General features: G+C 42.3%; 2 protein-coding genes across 3 annotated transcripts; one reads left to right on the plus strand and one right to left on the minus strand.

Moving 5' to 3' along the window:
* Positions 1-1,639: 1,639 nt before the first annotated feature.
* On the minus strand, positions 1,640-2,251 carry LOC124161355. The gene has a single exon (XM_046537670.1). It carries the CDS (start codon positions 2,249-2,251, stop codon positions 1,640-1,642), a length of 612 nt encoding a protein of 203 aa, XP_046393626.1.
* Positions 2,252-9,523: 7,272 nt separating this feature from the next.
* Positions 9,524-20,974, plus strand: LOC124160523. Of its 2 annotated transcripts, none has more exons than XM_046536383.1 (2): positions 9,524-10,162; positions 19,700-20,974. In XM_046536383.1, exons 1-2 carry the CDS (start codon positions 9,891-9,893, stop codon positions 20,787-20,789), a joined length of 1,362 nt encoding a protein of 453 aa, XP_046392339.1. In that variant the 5' UTR covers positions 9,524-9,890; the 3' UTR covers positions 20,790-20,974. The 2 variants fall into 2 exon arrangements, with proteins under 2 accessions (XP_046392339.1, XP_046392338.1); XM_046536382.1 differs by having other exon boundaries at positions 9,525-10,168; positions 19,706-20,974.
* The last annotated feature ends 494 nt before the right edge of the window (positions 20,975-21,468 follow it).

Here is a 21,468-nt window from a genome sequence, read left to right on the forward strand (position 1 = left end):
GAGCAAAGCAGCGAGAGTAATTGTGAAAGTACGACGCTAGCCGTTTGCCCATATAATTTGAGGCCACGGCCATGTTAAAAAGTGAGTGATGAGGCCATTATGGTGTTGGCCGAGTGTTTGCCCGAGGGGCGATGAGTGTATGTAAGTCTACGTATGTAGCCTCTATATCAGTGCGACGGGACAAAGTGTTTTCCATTTGGATAATGGAGTACTAGTTGAGAAACATCTTTATAAATTGGTGATTGCATTATGTCCTTTCATGAAACGAACAATGATTTAGTATGTTACGGAATTTTGAGTAGGTAATGCTATCATCTTAGCCAAGTTGATTAATTGAAAAGTACAGTGTTTTTGTTGATCCAAGGGTTGGAATGATTATGCATTGCGGGATTGTATGATGTATTCTGACGTTTTATTGGGTGTTGGGTTATTGTGGTATTTCATTTTGAATGTCTTATTTTTTTAAAAATTGTCCACTCTGTGTCCAATTTTGTTTTGCGGGAGGGCGATGTAAGAGGGCGGATGCTGGCTCGTCATGTTCGAAAGCAAATACCTAAGCATCCCACGCTCTCTCCGTTCTTTTCCTCAGCTTGCACATCCCTCTGGTTTCCGGTCGCTCCTTTCCCACCTATAGGTACTGCAACATCAGCGACCTACGAGCCTCACACGCCACGGTGGTGGCAACGAATCGGGAGGTGAATGCCGGTCACGTGGGGACGCCTTAGGTGGATTTGGGAGAGTAAGAAGCTTGGCAGCGGGCAGTCGATCGCGGGATGTAGAGAGAGCAACATCTACTTGGGGATCAATAAAAGAATGGTCGTAATCTCTCAAATCTTTCAATTCTGTTCCCTGTACTTCCTCTAACGGACCAGTAGCGGTCGTAAATCTTACAAATATGATATATAACATAGATACGCCTTCAGTTTTTCAAAACCTCTGCTGTACCTCATCCTGTAATTTTTGAAAAGTGTAAACTTCGTATTCGTGCCGATCAAATTCAAATAATCGATTATGACATATAATCGATTATTTTTGCCCATCTCTACCGAGTAGGTACTCATCCGTGGCAATCAATTGATGCGAACAGTCATGGAGATGCATTACTTACGATGCGTTTACTAGGCGTTAATTTTCGTAATCAAGTGTGGCACCCATTTCGAAGTTAACTGACACAGGTCATCAATTTTAACGTGTGTATATCATGATAATAAGACGGTATGTAATTTTAGGAGGAGGATGAAATAGTTGCCGCGTAATTTAAAACAATTTCAAAATAATAATAAAAAAATATTTTATAAGATGAAACAGAGAGAGTTCATCTGTTTTCAAAGTGATTTCAAAATGATTTCAAAATGTTCTTACTGTGTTGTTGGCGTAAAAATAAGTAACTCCGTTCCGGGTTTCGGCCTCTTTATTGAGTAGCCAACAAGCAACTTTACACAGTCTGACTTTACAGCAAAATAACCCCCGTCTGCCCCAAGACACGGCCTTTTATATCCGTCGCTCCCGCAGCTCCACGACCTCGGCGCCCGCTGTCTATCCGGGGTTGTCATTGAATGGGGCCTCCGCGACGAACCCGCCACATCTCTCCTTCTGAAAAAACACTGAATAAAACAGGGAAAGGAACAGGGAAACGGGTCTAAGGAGTGTATCGTTGAGGGGGACGCACAAGTCGTCCGTATCTCGTCCTGAATACTCCCGTCTCTGGTGGGCTGTGGCTCTTCGCTGTAGACTCGACGTCTGGAAAAAATGCTTCATAATCACTCGAAATACTCGGCTGCCGTTCAGCTAATGTCAGCGCCACCCGATTCCTCCTGATGACTCCACTACCCGTCTCAATGAGATAGGACCGGGGATGGCCCGACTCTCCGACAACCGTTCCATACTCCCGACGATCTCTCACCCAAACGGTGGCTCCCGCAGGCAATAGGGGTAGTTCTTTCGTCCGGTGTCGTCGGTCGTAGTTCCTCTTCTGTCTCTCCGCGATGACCTTATTGTTATCCCGTAGGACCGTGAGGCTGGGCCACTTGGGATTCAACTTCGTAGGATGAAATGGCAAAGTCGTTCTCAGCTTACGTCCCATTAGTAGTTCCGCCGGGGAATACCCCGACTCCATGGGTGATGCACGGTATGCAAGAAACCCCAACCACGGGTCTCTTTCTTTCGCCAGTATGTTTTTTACCGTTTTCACCGCTGCTTCCGCTAGTCCATTACTCTTTGGGTAGTATGGACTGCTAGTTACGACCGCCATTCCGTATTTGTTCGCGAATTCCTGGAACTCTCTTCCTCCAAACGGTGGCCCATTGTCCGTTCGGACTACTTGTGGGATTCCGTGACGTGCGAATATTGATTTTATTTTCGCTATCACGTTCGTGGCCCGCGTATTTTCCAAATACGCGACTTCAGGGTATTTGAAAAGTAGTCTACGATGACTAAGTACTCACGCCCTCTGCTATGAAAAATATCCTTTCCCACCATCTGCCAGGGCCGTGCCGGTGCCTCCGTAGGTCTCAACGGCTCTACTCGCGATGGACGACGTTCGAGACATTCCGGGTACTTGCTTATCATTTCCAGTATTTGATGGGATGCTCCTGGCCACCACACCGACTGCTGCATCCGCCTCCGGCACTTTGAAATACCTAGATGACCTTCGTGGATACGGCTCAATATCTCTTTCCTCCATGATTCCGGGATGTAAACCCTGGTCCCCTTGACTAGTAGCCCGTCAAGGAGGGAAAGATTTGCTCGTTCGTGGTAGAAGCTGGTATCCTCCAACAGCAGTTTCTCTTTACGTGGCCAGCCTTCTTTCACATACTTAGTTATTCGTCGAGTTCTTTCATCTTCTCGTTGCGCTTTCAACACTTCCTTCATGAGTTTGTCACTCATTGGTAAATCCGCCTTCACAGCTTCGACGTACAATTCCACGTCTTCATCGGTGAGAATATCGCCTTCTTTTGGGGTTTTGGAGATTGGTGATCGTGAGAGAGCATCTGGCGTATACAATTTCTTTCCGGGAACATAAATTACCTCATAGTCGAAACGCATGAGGCGCATACGGAAACGCTGCACTCTGGCGGACAATTCGCTGAGGGGTTTTGTTCCCAATAGTGCCACGAGTGGTTTATGATCCGTACATAGAAGAAATTTCTTGCCTACTAAATAATTTGCTAATTTTTCACACGCCCAGGTAAGCGCTAATACCTCCTTTTCCAATTGGGCGTAGCGTCTTTCGGTATCTGTCAACGTCCGTGACGCAAAACATACCGCTCTCCAATCACCATCTGACTGCCGCTGCTCTAGTGTAGCTCCCAATCCATATGACGATGAGTCGGCTAATACTCTTGTCGGTCGATTTGTCTCGTACATGGCTAATGATGGGGCACTAGTTAATCTTTGCTTGATTTCTTGGAAAGCTTTGGTGTGCGTAGCAGCCCATGGCAAAGGCTCTTTTTCCCTCATCAGCTCTCTCAACGGTTGGGTAACATTCAGATGATAATGCACAATTCCAAGAAATCGACGTATCTCTGCTACCGTTTCGGGCTGCGGCAATTTCTCTATTGCCGTAATTTTTTCAGGATCTGGCTTGATTCCATCCTCGGCCGATATGACATGACCTAAGAATTTTGTCTCTGCGACCCGAAATCGGCATTTCTCGTGATTCAACGTGATCCCATTTTCTCTAAGACGCTGGAGGACGGCGTTCAATCTCACGTCGTGCTCCGGCTGCGTCGCTGCAAATACGAGTATGTCATCCATAACGTTGACTACTCCCTTTAACCCCGTCAATGCTTCAGACATTTGTCTTTGAAAATGCTCTCCAGCTGAAGATAATCCCATCGGCATCCGGTTAAAACAATACCTTCCAAAAGGGGTAATGAAAGTAGTCAGCGGACGGCATTCCCTCTCTAGTGGTATTTGGTAGTATCCTCTGCAAGCATCCAATTTTGTGAAAATTTTCGCTTCTGAAGCCTTCATCAGTGTTAGACATTCATCCACGGTTGGCAGTTCGTGCTGTTCTTTCCGAATGCATTTATTTAATTTAGTGAAATCTACACATATTCGAACTCCTCCGTCTGCTTTTGGGCACTACTACCATGGGCGCGCACCACTCCGTCGGCTCTTCTACCGCCGTTATTATTCCTTCCCCCACCATTTTCTTGATTTCTTTCTCAACCTTATCTCTCAATGGCAAGGGCACTCTTCTCGGCGTAGATACCGCATAGGGCACGGCTTCATCCTTGATGCGAATGACGTAAGGTTTCGGCATTCTTCCTAGCCCACGAAAAAGTTCCTGGTAATTTTCTTCCGGATGGCCAGTTGTTATTTCTCGCAGCCAAGTCAAAATTCCCAGGGATGATATAGCTGGACGTCCCAAGAGCGCATCTTCAACTCCATTCACCACGAAAATCTCGTCCTCGTACACGCGATCCTTCCAACGTAGAAGTGACCGGAATTTTCCTTTGGCCTGCAATCTGCTCCGATTTGGGCCGCGGAGGAATGTTGTGGTGTTTTCGAGTTGTATTCCCTTCAACGTTTTAAATAATTCGGCGCCGATGACGGTGACATCCGCGCCTGTGTCGACTTTGAAGGGGATTTCTTGGTTACCGATGACGAGTGAGACCCTCCATGGTTCTTCTCCCGTCGAAATGCTTCCCAAAAAGAAATGGTCGTCTTCACCCGGTAGCCGCTTGTCAATTTCAGCAACCGCCTTAGTTCTGCAAACTGCTGCCCAATGTCCTTTCTTTTTACAAAGGGCGCACGCAGATTGACGCGCCGGACATCGTGCGAAAGCGTGCTGCGGCGTTTTCCCGCACCGTGGACATTTGCGACCACTCACCTTCATTTGGTCGGGTAGGGCGGCTGTTGACGTCGATGCCTTCTGGTGCCGTGGAGCCTTCTTCCGCACCACGTCCACCTCAGATCCTCGTGCCTGCGAGTGGACTGTTTTATCTTCCCCTGAGTTACTCCTTATCAGCGTCTGTTGCCTGTGCACGTCTTCTGCTTGCCTCGCCTTTGTAACGGCTCTCTCCAGCGTAAGCTCCGGATCCAATTGTAGGGCTTCGGACAACTTGGCGTTCCGTAAACCAACTACCAGACGGTCCCTCACCAATTCTTCACGCAGGGTGCCAAATTTACAGTTTTTAGCGAGAATATGCGGATTACAAACGAATTCTTCCACCGTTTCGGTCTCTCCTTGCAGTCGCTTGTTGAAACGGGCACGTTCGTAAATTATATTTACCTTCGGGACAAAATGCTCTTCAAACTTTCCAAACACGATACTGTACTTCTTTTCTTCTTCCGCCGATAGGTTGAAGGATGATAGTATATCGTCCGCGTCGTCACCCATTGCATAAATCAATGCGTCGACTTGCTCATCTTCTGGCTTTTTGGCGAGTCCAGAAGCTCGTCTGTACCTCTCGAACCGTCGACTCCATCTTGGCCAATTTTCCGCCACGAAGGAAAACTGCTGGGGTATGGACCAGGTAGGACCTCCTATCCCTTCGACTTGCTTATTCGACATAATAACACACCTGACACCATGTGTTGTTGGCGTAAAAATAAGTAACTCCGTTCCGGGTTTCGGCCTCTTTATTGAGTAGCCAACAAGCAACTTTACACAGTCTGACTTTACAGCAAAATAACCCCCGTCTGCCCCAAGACACGGCCTTTTATATCCGTCGCTCCCGCAGCTCCGCGACCTCGGCGCCCGCTGTCTATCCGGGGTTGTCATTGAATGGGGCCTCCGCGACGAACCCGCCACACTTACAAATATGTTAAAATGTGTTGCCATAAGATTATTCTGCTTGGGTTTGGCAATTAAGTATTGTTATTTATTATTTTATGTATTTCAAACACAAATCTTGAAACAGCTACAACAGAGATTTTGATTACATTTTCATCAGATAACTTTCAATGGATTGAGATATTTTTCGAAAGCATCAGCTTGCTTCTTAGCTGCAGCTGCTTTCCTATTTTCGGTTTCTTCGAGGTCGTTTAAAGAGTCTAATACTTTGTTAAGAACATTTAATTTTTTTCTTCCACCTCCTTTTTAAATTTCATTATCTCCTCCTACTAGTGGGAAACTTGTTGTTCTTCCATGTGGAAAATGTTCTTCCCAGTTAATCAGGAGTAAAAGTTTCAACAAATAAAATTAAAGTAATTAATATCGGCATTAATGTGGTACTTATCAATTTCACATGGTTCACTAGGTATTTTAATTATCACTATGAAACACCCTTATATGTATAGTGCCTTTAAGTTTTCTATTTTCTTTCACAAAATTATTATTAACTGGGGAAGTATGATGAGATTTCTGGTTTAATACTAATGGAGAAGGTGGATATACGATCTCTTCCATGAGCCAGGAAGGTTCCCCTACCATGCAAGACTATCATTATCATTTCCATATATTGAAATTGATCACACCTGAGCAAATTTATTTTATTGAAAGTTATTTTTTAAAAGTATTTTATCATTTCATAATTGTGCGTGGTACTGAAATAACTTTAAATTTTGTGGGAGCTGGATAAAAAGCCTCACGCCAATTTGGTTAGGCCCTTCAGCAGTCCTCTTTGCAAATGTAATAAAGATGAATATCTTTATAATTCTATTATTTTATTCATGGAAATGAAAATGTTCAAGCAATTTATCCATTTTTCCCAAATGAGGAAAAGAATACACACAATGTAAACTCACGGATGGGACAGTAATCTAAGATCTTCAAAGATTGGCCTACAAAATTTGGAGCACATGGAGTGGTGTAGAAAAAATTTTATGTATAATTTAATCCACTAATTTTCTGGTTTCCACCTGTCCTTTTAGGCAGTGACGCAGCGAGGGGGAGTTTTGGGGAGTAAATGCAGCGATTGCAATGGTGTATACGTGGGGCAGACAGGAAGAAGTTTTGAAATCAGGAAAAAAGAACATTTAAGTGCTTACAAACATAATAAAGATGAAAAGAGTAATTTTGCTAAGCACTTAATATGTAACTGCCACAGAAGCGATTTTAAAATGAATATTTTAAAGTTTTGCAATGACCGCCGAGAACTGGATTCTAGGGAACAGTTAGAAATTTTAAAAATTATTGAAAATCAAGATAGTACCCTTATAAATGAATACCTCTACCCATCCTTTTCACCTATTCTGGCGTCCGTTCTAAAATTCATCAAGTAACTAGGTAACAACAAGATAAACAAATTATAATTAGCGCCTGATGATGATTATTACTCATTGAAACCCGGGTCGCGCTCTTATAAAATAAGTGGTATAAGTAACTGTCTATATCCAGGACAAAATACCTTACCTGGACACCGTTCGCGGAAAACAGAAAAACTTACAACCCTTTGATGGGCAATCCTTCACAGCACAGGAGTCACGCATATTTGAGAATGCTCCAAAATTCTGTTCGCTACTTAGAAGCGGTAAACGCAGAAAAACAGCAAAACTTTTGAAATAATCACAACACTATACCATCAACACACCAGGCGCACCAGGCATTCAAGACCAGCACACGGACGTCGCTTTCATTTGTTTTTCGGTTGGAAAATTTATTAATTAAGCTATTAATTAAAAATTGGCATTCGGCTTTTTTGAGTAAAGACCATATCATTTAATTTTGAATTTTATGCTTATTATGTTCAACAAAATAGTTATATACAATCCATTTCACTTGATTAATACCACTACGACACCGTTTAAAGGCGCTGCTTGTCTAAGGCAAACTTTCCCCTATCCTGATGAATGTCCATGGCATGTCCATGGCTTCCACCGACCCTTGGTGACGCCCTTTCAGAGGGGTGTTGAGCTTGGGGAAGAGAAAGAAGTCCGGGGGGGCGATATCTGGGCTGTAGGGTGGGTTGCCACGCCGTGTTTCGCCAGGTAGTCAACGACAATGAACGCGGTGTGGGCCGGCGCATTTTCATGATGAAGGATCCACGAAGCGGCGATGGCTGGTCGGACGCGGAAGATGTGTTTTCGCAGTCTTTCCAGTACTTGCACGTAAAAAGCTGCATTAACGGTTTGCCCTGGTGGCACAAACTCACTGTGGATGACACCTTTCGAATCGTAGGAGCACACGAGCATGGATTTTTGCTTCGATTTGGACATGCGAGCTTTTTGTGGGTTTCGGCGATGTCGCTGTGTGCCATTCTGCACTTTGCCGCTTCGTTTCTGGGTCGTATTCAAACGTTGAGCGGTTGATCTGCTCATAGCACTATCCCCGTAAGCTGCCTTGATGAGTTCATGGGTCTCCTTGCCGCTTTTCTCGAGTTTAACGCAGAATTTCACTGCGTAACGCTGCTCCACTAAACGTTCCATGACGCACCGCGACGAGGTCACTTGACAGAGGTCTGGAAGAAATACGATTCACACTCTGCAAGATCTCAGAGCCGACTGCCGCGCGTTCACAGCGCTTTGTTAGCGTCCCTTCCACCACCTGCAACGCAGAAAACTCCCATCCGACCGTCCGCGTGTGTGGGAAAAAATCAGTCCTACTACTTTCAGGACACACCCTGTATTATGAATAGTATATTAAGTGGATGTGGGCCACAAAATCAATGTGCAATTCATGTACGAGGGCCTGTAGATAAAAAGGTATATTTCATGCATGGGTATTCAGATTTCTAATTTGTGATATGCACGTATATATACATCCTGAGGGAAGTTTGAAGCACTTTTACAGGAAATATACAGACGCAATACGATCGTATTCAATCTTATACATATGTTTTTGGTCATGTATATTTCGTGTATTATTGATGTAATACAAAATGTTGTGCTATGTGGGACGGAGCCTCAATTAAATATTTAATTCCACACAAATAACTTTCAAATTAAAATTAGGAGAATAATTTTCGCAATAATTGTTGCATGTTGTTTTTAATCTCCAATATGAGGAGACCGTTTGTCTGTCAGACCCTTGTGCCCCTCCAGAAAAATTCTGAATCCGTTCTTGCGTCCATTGATATAATTCAGACGGAACTTTCTTAATGACAACTATATTACATTGGTATTATGATATAGCAATATCCGGTACCAATATTTATACATGAAAATACGACATCCAGGGTAATTGAATTAATTCATTCCAGCAACAACAATCTCCATCATATGCGAACTATATTCGATGTTGTAATATTGTTTCCTTCGCTTTTGTAGGCTGAGCACTACTACCACACATTATACAAGATACTTTAACAAGTTATACAATATCAATTATGTTAATCTAAATAACAACTTCCACAAATAAAAAGATCAATAAAATGACAACAAAGTACGTACCGATCCCTTCCATCTTTCGTAGTTTTAGCGGGCATTCAGCATTTTCAGTCTTCACTTGTTTCCGCACTTACCTTCCATTGGTGAGGACACGTCAAATAACTTCCAACTTCGGGTGTATTCGGCTTTTCCCTGTTTGGGAAGGAGGGGGAGGCGTACCGACTGGTTTGATACCGACGACCATTCTGAATCGCTGGACGTGCCGTCGTCGGTATGGAAACCGTCGTCGGTACGGAATATTGTCCTATCGTTGGTCTGGGAAGGGAAACCGATCGGTGCGGTACCGGCGAAATACAGAATACGGCCCCTGAGAGAAAACGCCGGTACTTGGCCGTGTAGGCCTCTTGCCATTCACTCAAAGATCGACCTTCAATCGCGGAGTGCTCACACAACACGTCCCCACTCCTCGAGTTGTGACATATGGCGCGTGGTAGGGGAAACGGGGAGGAGAGATATTTCCAGACCCATCAACTCGCGCACGGGAGACCTTGGATGGTATTCGCGACGACAGCGCCGCTTCAATCCACGCGACGCGCGAGCCGGGCACGTGGTAAGGTTTTCCCTGTCTTCCTCTGCGATATCAGTCGATAGCGCGAGTCCAACGTTGCCGCGCGATGGATCCGGAAGAGAACCTTGGAGACCGCATGCGAAGGGAGGACCTCGCTGTCGCCATTGGTTGCATGACGGGCGATCCCGAAATCAATCTTTTGGGCATTATCGACGCGAAGAGGGCCACTGGTGGAGTCGACGGCTTCACCTCGGTGGTCTTGCGGGTCAACGCAGCTTACCGCACGAAGCGAGACGAAGAGACAGTTGAGGATCGCAGAGCGGCACTCGTGGTGAAGACGGCTCCGACCGTGGAATCGCAAATCTTCGTAGCTAAAGCCTGCAGGTAGGGGTTTGCCAAAATTATTCTGTCATTTGCTTATTCTATCATCTCATTGCTCTCGGGTTTGCTCTCAGTGCCGGATTCAATGGGAGCGGTGGAGAGGGCCGGCCCTCTACTCCATAATCCCAGAAAAAATAGAAAAGATACAAAGTATTGAGGTGGCGCCTCAGTGCAATTTAAGTATACCAGGATTAGTCACGATGAAAACTTCACGGAGTCACCCGCAATGCGCATATTGTTCGAAAATTCCATGGAGAAAAAATCATTCACCTCGACTGGGATTCGAACCCCAACATCGGGATATCCAGGTCAGGCGAATGACTTTTTCTCTGTGGAATTTTCGCACAACTTCAATTCACATTTTCAGTACTGCAGTTTAGTAAATAATGCTTAAAGATCATTGGAGAATAGGTACCTAAAAGCCTATTAATTTAGCACACCCGTTACCGCCTGAGGTTACTGCATGTATGTTGCGTACCCCCAAGGCGTATCGAAAAGTAGTGAACCGCGAAATATCCATTTATCCATACAGTTCGAACATCGTATTTCCAGCAAGTGAAGTCTGAAACGATTTTATACGATTTCAATAAATATTATATACAGGATTCTTTATTGCTGCGATTCCTTTGATTCCCACCGGTCGCAATAAATTGCGTCGCTCCAATCGCTAGGATACAGCATATCAACATACGTATTAGACGGCAAGAGATATGTGGCGGATGTGATTGTTTGTTGATAAAAAAATAACCCCAATATGTATTCAATCAAGCTCAATTAATTAATATTGATAATCTCCGCTTCGCTCGGCTCTTCAAATAAACACTCCTTGGTTTATTATCCTACGGGTATGTTGAAAACAATTTTCAATAACGGCATGCTATAAAAACATTAGGTTTTTTAGCTCCCATCTCCGTGATTTTTGGAGAAACATGACGTGCCCCAGGATGTTAAGTATTATTTTGTGGAATCGGCAGAAATACGCACGTGAAAGACATTTCTTCACTTCGAAACAAGAAAAAAGGCGAATACGTACTGATAAGTATTATCGGCGTATCTCTCCGATATCGGTCCCTCTTATCACTCTTCTACACTCCCTCCCCCTCTTTTCGACTTTCCCTTCCTACCTCACCTTATCCCAACCTCGAGGGTAGTTCAGTTTATTATGCAGCATTCAAATGCACCACGTTATTCCCCAATCTTTCTGCTACACAGCCAAGGGACTGTATAAAAGAGGCCCAATTCCATCCCATCGAAGGCAGATTTCGGTTGCCACTTGGGTGGCATTTTAAACGGTTTACAAAAATGTCCGCGGTGATGAGTGCAATTCGATCAATTTTTTCCAATATTTAGCAGTTTAATGTTTGTCAATGCGAGGAATAGCAAGAAAAGTGATGAATTTGATATATCTTGAAGCATCTTGTGTATAAATTTCGGTTGATATCCCTAATATTATACATACCTTATTTCCCCGTGAAACTCGGATGAATTTCTCCGTCAGCGACGCGAGTGGCGACTTTTGTAAACCCATTTAAATGCGCGGTGGATGACAACACATTTAGAGGGTGACATGAGGATCCTCTTGTAATATTCGTGTGTACATTTCACATAAAACATGAGCATGCACATTACGTGTACGTTTCATCATCCCCGTAGCGGCGATGATGAAAAACTCGTTGCCCAACGACTTACTGTGCTTTTTCCCACTACCAGATCACCGCAGGCGTGCTGATATCTGATATACCCTGGCTTTCCGCCAAAAGAAACTCACTCCATCTATGCCCTGTGTTTGGAAAGCACCTCCGTTACGGACGCCATTTTAACAGCTCCGTAGAACGCGGTCGCGTATCGGAAGTCAATGCAACTAAAAGAGACGAAGCGGGAATTTTTGAAAATGTTCCCAAAGAAATTTCATGTTTTTTAAACCAAAATTGGCAGTGAAAAAAATGAGTTGCATTACATATTGTACTCACTTCGTACTTTTGCGATCGGAATGCATCGAAGGCATTAATAAAATACCATAATAGAAATTGCTAGTAAAATGAACGTGATTGGATAATCTGTCTCTTGCAAATAGTTAGCATATATGTCTCTTGGTAGCGAAATATTTGTTTGATCTTCCTCCTACGTTGAGACGATCCAAGCCAGTACATCCAAATAACTTTTGAAAATAGTTTGAGGTAGAAAAAAATGCTCACGGCCAACACATTTTGAGAATGATACTCTTTGTGATTCACATAGGCCTCCTCATTTTGTTTCGGCCTTATTATGGCAATATGGGTACAATCCATACAGCCAACTACCCCTTTCATTTGGCGAGTCTCTCGAAGCCTATCATGATGGTTAAAACATATTGTTACTCCTTTATCTCACAGTCACAAAGTTACATCTCAGAGTCAGTCAAATTAATGGCATAAATTGGAGCATGTGATTCATCTAGGTACTGAATAAAATTTCACAACCACATAATTCACTCTATGTTAATTCAGGTAGCCTGTGCATCTATTCATATTCAGTATAAAAATAAACCATAAAAAAATGTATCAAACCTCCTCTTTATCGGGTTCCGCTGCTCCTCGTTGATGGGAAACTTAACCCATTCACTTCCTACTTTTTCTACGATTGCATTTGCCACCTTTCTTACAGCTCTGCTGATAGCAGGCTGGGACATCGACATAAATCGCTCCTGTCCAACGTCTCGCTGATAGGAGCCAATAGCGAAAAATCTCAGCGCTGCTAGTACCTATCTTTAGGAGATTAAGGACACTTCCAATTCATGAATGTTAAACCAATGTGGATAAAACTATTCATTGAACGGCATACCTGACTTTCCACACTAAGGACATGTGAACGCTGATGTCGGAATGTGTCTCTTATGCCATCACACACATACCTAGCTGCATCTTTGGAGAGGCGGAAGTACCTAATAAACCTTTCATCTGAGAGATCGAATGCGTTGCTTCGACCCCTCAGGGAACGCATCACAGCAGCCTCTTGACATTCTTCCACCTCCGAAGCTAACGCATTTAGCATTGGTTGTAAGGACGCCATTCCCGTATTTAATGCAAAAAGGTGAATCCAATTCTCACATTGTCCATCAAAACTTATAATTATATGAAAATCTCTACTTCTTGTGTTGCCTCTTGCGTTCCTATTTTTCTATCCCCGCGTTAGTCTCTTCCTTATTGTTTGTTGTGAAACGTTTATAAGCAAAAGATCCAAAACAACTAGTCTTTTCAAGCTATGCAACACAGGAATAGGTTCAAAACAACAACACACCCACGGTAGTACAATAAATACGCTTATAAAACAAACGCATCGTGGTTCATTCAAAGAAACACAATTTAATTCCCATTTATTTCATTACATCGAACGACAAGACGAGTAAAGCAGCGTACAGGTTTTGTGCCAAGCGTTTTAATAACAATTAAACTCATTGGGATCAAAAAGATAACATAATTATGGTATATAGCTGTAACTGAATCACGAGTCGGTCTCTCATCAATTCTTTCGCCAAGCCGCTGGAGCGACTTCACTGTCATCGCTAGCGGAACTTGCTCTTGGCGAATGTTTACATTCGCTATGTGCTCGCCAGACAGAACGAGCATAACTTTTTCGTCGTCAGAGGGACGACGCGAAGCTTTTCTGGCGAAATAGTAAGCGAATGAAAATGAGAATACGAATTCAGTCACCGTTCGCCTATTATTTCGACAAATCGTGGTGGCTATAGCCAGAAAGAACCAGAATAATGCTGCTGGTCGCTTCGATAGCGGCGAGGGTTTTCCCCGTCCCTCCCTTCCAACCCTATGCCTATTCTAGAGGTGTCGTTGGACTCCTATCGCGGCGGCGCACAGTGGTCCCAAATCGAAAAAAGCTGGCCAAAATTAATTACACCGTTAATATTATGTATATATTTCACCTTAAGGTATAATCCCATTATTTTTGATCCACTAATTCTAGATTTATATCTATCTTTTATGTATTTGCTATACCTTTCTTGTTATTTGACATTTTGTTTAAACAATTATTTTTTTACAATGGCATTTGATATTATCCACGCGATAGTAAATGCAATATATACATCTTATAAAACTGAATGAGTTATTTAAAACATATTCGAGTTATTGGTGCCAGAGGTTATCAAAATAGCCAGGAATGCATAAAATTCCTGAAGCTCAAGATTTTTCCAAACTAATTGTTTCTTCCCTGGATTTTTTTCATTGCATGCTGCATATGTAGAGATTGCTTTTTTATTCGTATGACGTATAATGATATCAGCTATTTCCGAAGAGAAGAATAATTTGAATGTGTCAAGATTTGACAGCATGTTAGCGTTCCTATTAGGTCCACATTTTTCTCGCACAATATTACGCCTTCCTACTTGATGTTCACTCGTTGATGCCTCAGTCCACTGAGTACCATCTTTTGATGTCATTCCTGGCCCACTCATTGTAGCTTCTATTTCACTTTCTTCATCGTCTTGGTCGAGCGCATTCTCATCAAATTCTCCTAATAATATACAAAATATATACAACTTAATATATAATATATCACAATTATTTCCGTACTCAATAGAAAATTCAAATGTCAATTACCAGCATCATCGCAATCCGAAGCTGCCAACTCTGGCTCTGGAAAATATTCACTGTCGTTAGTATCTGACACGTAGTCGTCATCAGATTCTTCTGGTTCGAGTATTTCATCTAAATGCTCTCTGCTCTGCGAACGGGTGATTCTATTAAAAAATATTCAGTTTGTTATGAACATTTTTTTTAAATATTGGAAATACAACAAAATTTACACGAATTGAGAAAAGGAAAACACATCTACCGTCGAAAACTTGATGAATCTTCCATTGCATTGATATTATATACGGTTATTTATTTGTAAATTAATAATTTTTATATTGTTCTCACTTTCACAATAAGTTTTGCTCGCTATATGTTTTTTCTGTTACTACAATTAGAAAACTTGCCTTAGCATCTCCACTACTCGAACACGACGCTACGACTGACGATCGTTCTTCTTCGTTGTTCATGGTGAGGTGGGTGGGGGGAGGGGCATCCACCTAATGTGTCTTAGCCTGATACATTGATACTAAAATAACCTTTATTGCTACGAACTAGAGACAGCCTTTGGATGGGACTGCTGAATAATGAAAACAAAGTCATACTCGGCGTGGTGCGTAGTAACTCTTGCCTACCTAACGATTCACGATCGTTCTGCTTCTTTGTTGTTGTGAGGTGGGGGGGGGGGGGGCGGGGGGAAGGGCATCCACCTAATGAGTCTGTGGCTGCCTACTAACTGACCACTTGATCGTTGGGGTTCACTGATGTAATTTGTCACGAAACCGGCTGAATAAAGGCTTAGCCGAGTGATGCATTTAGGGTGGGTACCCGGGTACCCGGTTATTGAATGAATGGTATAAGTTTGGTTACTGACTGGACGGTTGAACGTGCCAATGGATTTGGAAGCAATTTTAAACGGGGTTCCTTATATCGCAATTTTCAATGGAGGCATTATTACAAGCTTTGAAATGTCATAAACAATATTTCATGACTTCTATGACTCAAGTAAAACGCCAAATGTATAGATACGCTTGCAATAAGCTCTTTACGGGGTGCGGCATCAATTTAACGGTAACGGTAATTTAATTTGGTACGAAAAATTAAATGAGAATTTCCATTAATTTGTGTTTTTTAACTGTCACAAAAATAAGTGAACAATTTTCCTTATCTTTCGCAGTCATTTTTACGAAAAAAATTTAAATACATTCATAATCACTATCCGACAAACCCTCATCACTGTCTTCCTCAGTCTGCTCACTCAATTCTTCCAGGATTAATAAACTCTTTACCTCGGCTGGTAATTGAAGTAATTTCCTTCTTTGAATCTTTTAAACAGGTCTTTATTCGTTGCAATCCTGGAAAATTTCCTTGCATGGTGCTCCCTGAATCTTCTCATGTCCTTATTCCTCGCCTCCATTGCCTCCTCGGACAAGTGGCCAATAGGAAGGGCAGCTTCTTCAATGAATATTACTAAACTCTACTCATATTCCGCATTATATACCTACCGGATGTACTGTGTAGACTTTGAAATAAAGGCGGAGGAAATTTCAACTTCTCATTTAGCCAATCAGCTAACTGTCGTCTAAAAACACCTGTCATTTCTTTTGCTTCCCTTCCACCTGCGAGGATAATGTGAGAAAAAACACTTCTCTGCAAATTTTTTCAGGATAACTTTTGATCTAACGTCCTCATCTAACTCTAACTTTTTGCTCAAGCAATCCAATACGTATTGTTTTTTAAACGAAACAGACTCATTCCCACTTCGAAAAATTTTTCATGCATCTCAAGACGCGTGAAATTTCTCATATCAACTGAGGTCTTAGGCGAAGGCACAAATAAAACCACAAAACAGAAACCACGACAGCTAAATCAAATACCCTTATTTTGTCGAACAATACTACACTAAAACACTGTGGGCACTCTTTTTCAATCCTGCAAGTCCTCTTCACAAAACTTCGAGGATACTCGGCATCTGCCACGCTTGAGGAAACTCATTTTCACGTCTTTTGTTTGGCAAAATCTGAGTAAAACTGAGTTTTGGCGAGAACATTTCGGGGAAGCGCTGTCTAGAAGTAATTTAGGTTTTCCATATTGTGAGGTTCGCAATGTTATTATCTCCATTTTCTAAGAAAATTCACATTTGAAGGGTGAAAAGGCTTACTCCGTTCATCCCCGGTGGCCGAAGTGCAATTCATTACAAGTGTACACAGAGCAGTGGTTGGGTTTTCCCGGTGGACGTAATAAATAGCTTAGGCCTTTTCGGCAGACGTTTGCCCTGCATGCGGTTAAGGAGGCGACAGAGGGTCAATGTGCTGCGTGAGGACGAAAACTAATCCGTCAAACGGAAGGAAAGGGTGGAGTAGCGTTTGAGGGATTTTTTTTGCATTCAAGTTTTTGAAGATTACTATATGAACAGCTGCGAACTTTCGTTCCATAATTATACACTTCCGCTCGAGTCCTTAAGCAATTCTGAGGAGAGCATGGGCACGTGTAAATAAGAACAGGAAACCATTATTGACAAAATGTACTACTTTTACGGTGCTATGACAAGAGATGTTTATTCATGAAGTAAATATTTGTTATAGAAATAAAATATCCAACAATATTGAATTATATCCATAAAGACTGGATTTCCTCGAGCCCTACCACGCGCCAGCCCAGCCGCCGCCCGCGTCAGCGCATTGCATCATTGTAGTTAAATCAACGATGAGGTCAGAGTAGCAAATAGTAGCAAAAATTTTCTTTTCTACTACGTTGCATATACTTTTCCCTTTGTATTGGTGCAAAAGACACCGCGGCGGAACGTGGCGCTCTAAATGATACTGCACATTTTATTTGAAAATTCAGGTAGAAAACGCTCAAAGTTTTAAAATATATATAAAATAGTAAACATTTAAAAACCGAATAAAATTTATGTTCCACTATGTTATAATGTTTATATTTTTAGGTAAAAATGTTTTTTCGTTCAATATATCGCGTAAAGTTTGTCTTCCATGACGCTGAACTTCTTCAAAATCGACCGATTTCACGCAACTGTCATTTTTCGGTGAATGCTCCATGGTTGACGGATCCCTGCAGCCGCTATAATGAACAAAAATACCAACTAGTAGTGTATTTTGTTGACCATATCCTGTAGAAGCCGAATGTAAGTTTCAAAAATTCCTTGAAAATTTTCGAAAAAACCACTTTTTTCAGCCAGCTTTTTTCGATTTGGGACCACTGTGCTGCCCCTCTTGCCTTTTTCCTTCCCATCCAAACCCTATAGAAACCCCAGGAGCGCGGGCGTATAAGTCTCTGACTTGGTTCCCGGCCCCGGTGCGTTGTAACCCTGAAAGAACCCCCCTTGGGTTCTCATTGGTGCCCTCAAACACCGTAATGTTAATTAGGAGTTAACTCTTACCGTGCTGACATTAGTACTGTTGATCTGTACCCCATTGCTGGCCATTTTCAATACTTTTGTGTTTTATCATAACAATCAACCTATGAAGCGAGAAATAGGTGTTTGATATCATTGCAAAGAATTAATTTTGCTTTTGTTTTTCATTTGTTCATTCAGAGGTTAGAACCACTTCGTTAAAAATGATGAACTACGATTTTTCACAAGATGGACGGGTTAATAATACGCCCGCAGCAAAAATCGAAGGATTTAACGTGGCGTAATATGACGCAAAGGTGTTTCATATATGATTTTGTTCTTTTCCCGTGTATGATACTGGTGAAATCCTCTCGGGTTTTCCACCGAGTGAGTTGCTTGTAGGCAGATTTTCGATAGCTACCTCTGCCATCGTCCTCAGAGTGTCAGGGAGACGATCACGATGCCCTGAGGACGATGGCAGAGTTGAAATCGAAAATGGCGTAAAAAAAACTCAAAAACGACTTTTTTGAGTACGGAATTTGAAACTTTGCACTGTTTTTTCCGATACATTAGTGCATTTTTTTTAACGCAAACCAGTTTTCTTCGATTACTTTTTTATACAAATTACTTGGCTTCAAAGTGGAACAAAAAATTTAAAAAAAAAGGATCACCAAGTTACCTCGAGATATTTACTCCAAATTACAAATTACTTGGCCTTAAAGTTGAACAAATTTCTCAAATATTGCCCGCATTGAATTTTTTTTCGAAATTTTGCATTTTTTAACGAACGCTACACTTTCTGTAGTCATTCAGTAGCAACAAAAATTTAGAATGTTATTAACCGGGTTATTATTGTTAATTCTTGCCAATTTTCACGACTCAGTTGTAGTATTTCTGGCCTATACGATACAAAATGGCGGACCCTGTTTTTCGTCAAAATTTTGTGTTCATTTAGGATTATAAAAAAAGGATCAGGTTTCTTATGCCCGTTGATCTGACAGTATTCCCCGTGGCCAGCGGCAAACTCCGAATTGTGCCGCACGTTCAAAAAATTCATCTTAATTTCGGCGTCGCAGACGGTCGCAATTCCCCTTTCGGTATTACACTTTATAGGCTTTGTTGTATAAGTGGTGCAAATAGGTAACTCGGTGATCCTTTTTTATAATCGTTTTTTTTTAACTTTGAGGCCAAGTTATTTGTTTAAAAAAGTAACCGATGAAACCCGGTTTACGTCAAAAAATGCTCTTAATGTATTGGAAAAAACTGAAAAGTTTCAAATTCCGTACTAAAAAAATCGTTTTTGAGGTTTAGTCCAGCTTTTTTCGATTTCAGCCCACTGTGCGACGGTCTGAAAGCAACTCACTCGGTGGAAAACCCGATAAATTTTCAACCACACGCAGTGTGTTAATTTCATTTATTTGGGTGCTCAAGTAACCATTCTGGTGCTCATGTGTGTCCTTTCCGCCTGCTGGGTGTTCGTTCCCACTGTGCGTCGGTCTGAAAGCAACTCACCCGGTGGAAAACCCGATAAATTTTCAACCACACGCAGTGTGTTTATTTCATTTATTTGGGTTCTCAAGCAACCATTCTGCTGCTCATGTGTGTCCTTTCCGCCTGCAGGGTGTTCATCCGTGAGGGCGTCTTCTTCAGGGACGTGGTGCCGTTGATGAGGAAGGCATCGGCCGGACGCGTCGAAGTCCCCGTCCCGGAATGCTACCTCGCCATCAGCGACGGAGAGAACGACGCCATATACATGGAAGACCTGGCGGCCAGAGGTTTCAGGACGCCGGACAGGTCGTACCAGGTGGAAGGGCTCGATCTGAATCACTGCGTCTTGGCCATGAAAGCCCTTGGAAGACTACACGCGCTGGGCATCGCTGCTGAAAGACTTCTGCCTGCAGGAGTTAGCGTGATGGAGACGTTTCCAGACATAGCAAAGGACGCAACGATATACGACAGGGAGCCCGGAGAGCCTGAGCCATTCTTTAAGGGCTTAGTAGAGAAGGGATTTGAAGTGGTGACGAAAATATGCAAACACCTGGACGGCCTTCCGAAAGCAGCTGCGGAGAGTGGTGTGTTGGAGAATGTTTTGAAAGGATTGTGGCCCAGCCTGAAAAGGCTGATAAAACCAAGCGAGAAGGGTATGAACGTCATAGCTCATGGTGATTATTGGATGAATAACATCATGGTCAAATACGAGTCCGATGGGGTGACACCTATTGATGCCAAGATATTGGATTTTCAAGCCGTTAGGTATTGTCACCCAGCTGTGGATGTGATGAATTTCATGCACATATGTACCCAACGAAACTTCAGAGATAAGTATTTCGAAAGTTTGGTGAACGATTATTATGATTCAATGACGGAAACACTGAAAGCTATCAGCCAACCCATTCCCTTTTCTAAAGAGGACTTCGTGGCAGATCTCTACGGTAAATACAGGACTTTTGGTGTAATCATTTCAAATATCTACCTGCCCATGATGATGTTAGGTGAGGAATTTGCTCCATCAAATGCCGAGGATATGACCGAAGAAAGATACGATGACCTTTTCAAGTCGGGTTGCTCTTCTTCGATATTGAGGCGGTATGCCAGCGACAGCCGTTACAGAGCAAAAATGGATGTTTTAATAAGAGAATTTGTTGAAGTTGTGCTTCCCTATGGGCTAGATTCGGTTGAGCTATCACCGCTTTTACAGTTATAATCCATGAAAGTATATCTACGGAAAAGCCGCTGAGAACTTTGTCCTATGGGTTGTACTTAAAATGGTAATCGTAAACAAAACTGATTCGTCGTTTTTAGGAGGACACTCCTATACTTGGCACGTATGTAAAAACATCCAACAAAACAAATATTCGGAGGGATCACTTTCAGAAGATTATTGTAGAGGAAAAAAGAAAGTAGGTAATGTATCTTAAACTGGTGAAATAAATACTTCCCGAAAAAAGTCATGCAAATTATTACTATTTCTTTAATTTTCCAAGTGGAGGAGGCTGGGTCCGAAGTACGGGGTTCCATTGCCCTCAAACACCGTGATGTAAATTCGCCGGCAGTTTGGTTCATTCTTACGCCACCGGTTCCCCGGTTTGTGTACGTTAATATGAAGTATTCAATTTCTATTTTGTTCAATCTTTTTTTTCGAAAACGGGCGTAAGAGCTCAATACTCTTCGGCCTGATGACGAAATATCAAGTTTATTATTCCTCCACATCGTACAGCCAGAGGGGGCACCACCGTTACTTGATAGTATCCTCACATTTTATCACTGATTGAGTATTATCGTTTTGAAAGAAAATAAATTCGAATTATCATATGAGAAGAAATTGATCGATTACTAGATTTTATCTTAATCTAAAATGAAATAAAATAAAATTACAATATAAA

The sequence above is a fragment of the Ischnura elegans genome, chromosome 6 (assembly GCF_921293095.1).
Source record: "Ischnura elegans chromosome 6, ioIscEleg1.1, whole genome shotgun sequence".
In the NCBI taxonomy this organism is placed as follows: domain Eukaryota; kingdom Metazoa; phylum Arthropoda; class Insecta; order Odonata; family Coenagrionidae; genus Ischnura; species Ischnura elegans.

Excerpts from the sequence above, each read along its gene's own strand:
- LOC124160523 (XM_046536383.1), top strand. The coding sequence starts at position 9,891 with ATGGATCCGGAAGAGAACCTTGGAGACCGCATGCGAAGGGAGGACCTC. Across the intron at positions 10,163-19,699 it reads CAAATCTTCGTAGCTAAAGC|CTGCAGGGTGTTCATCCGTG; the intron begins CTGCAGGTAGGG and ends TGTCCTTTCCGC.
- LOC124161355 (XM_046537670.1), bottom strand. The coding sequence starts at position 2,251 with ATGGCGGTCGTAACTAGCAGTCCATACTACCCAAAGAGTAATGGACTA.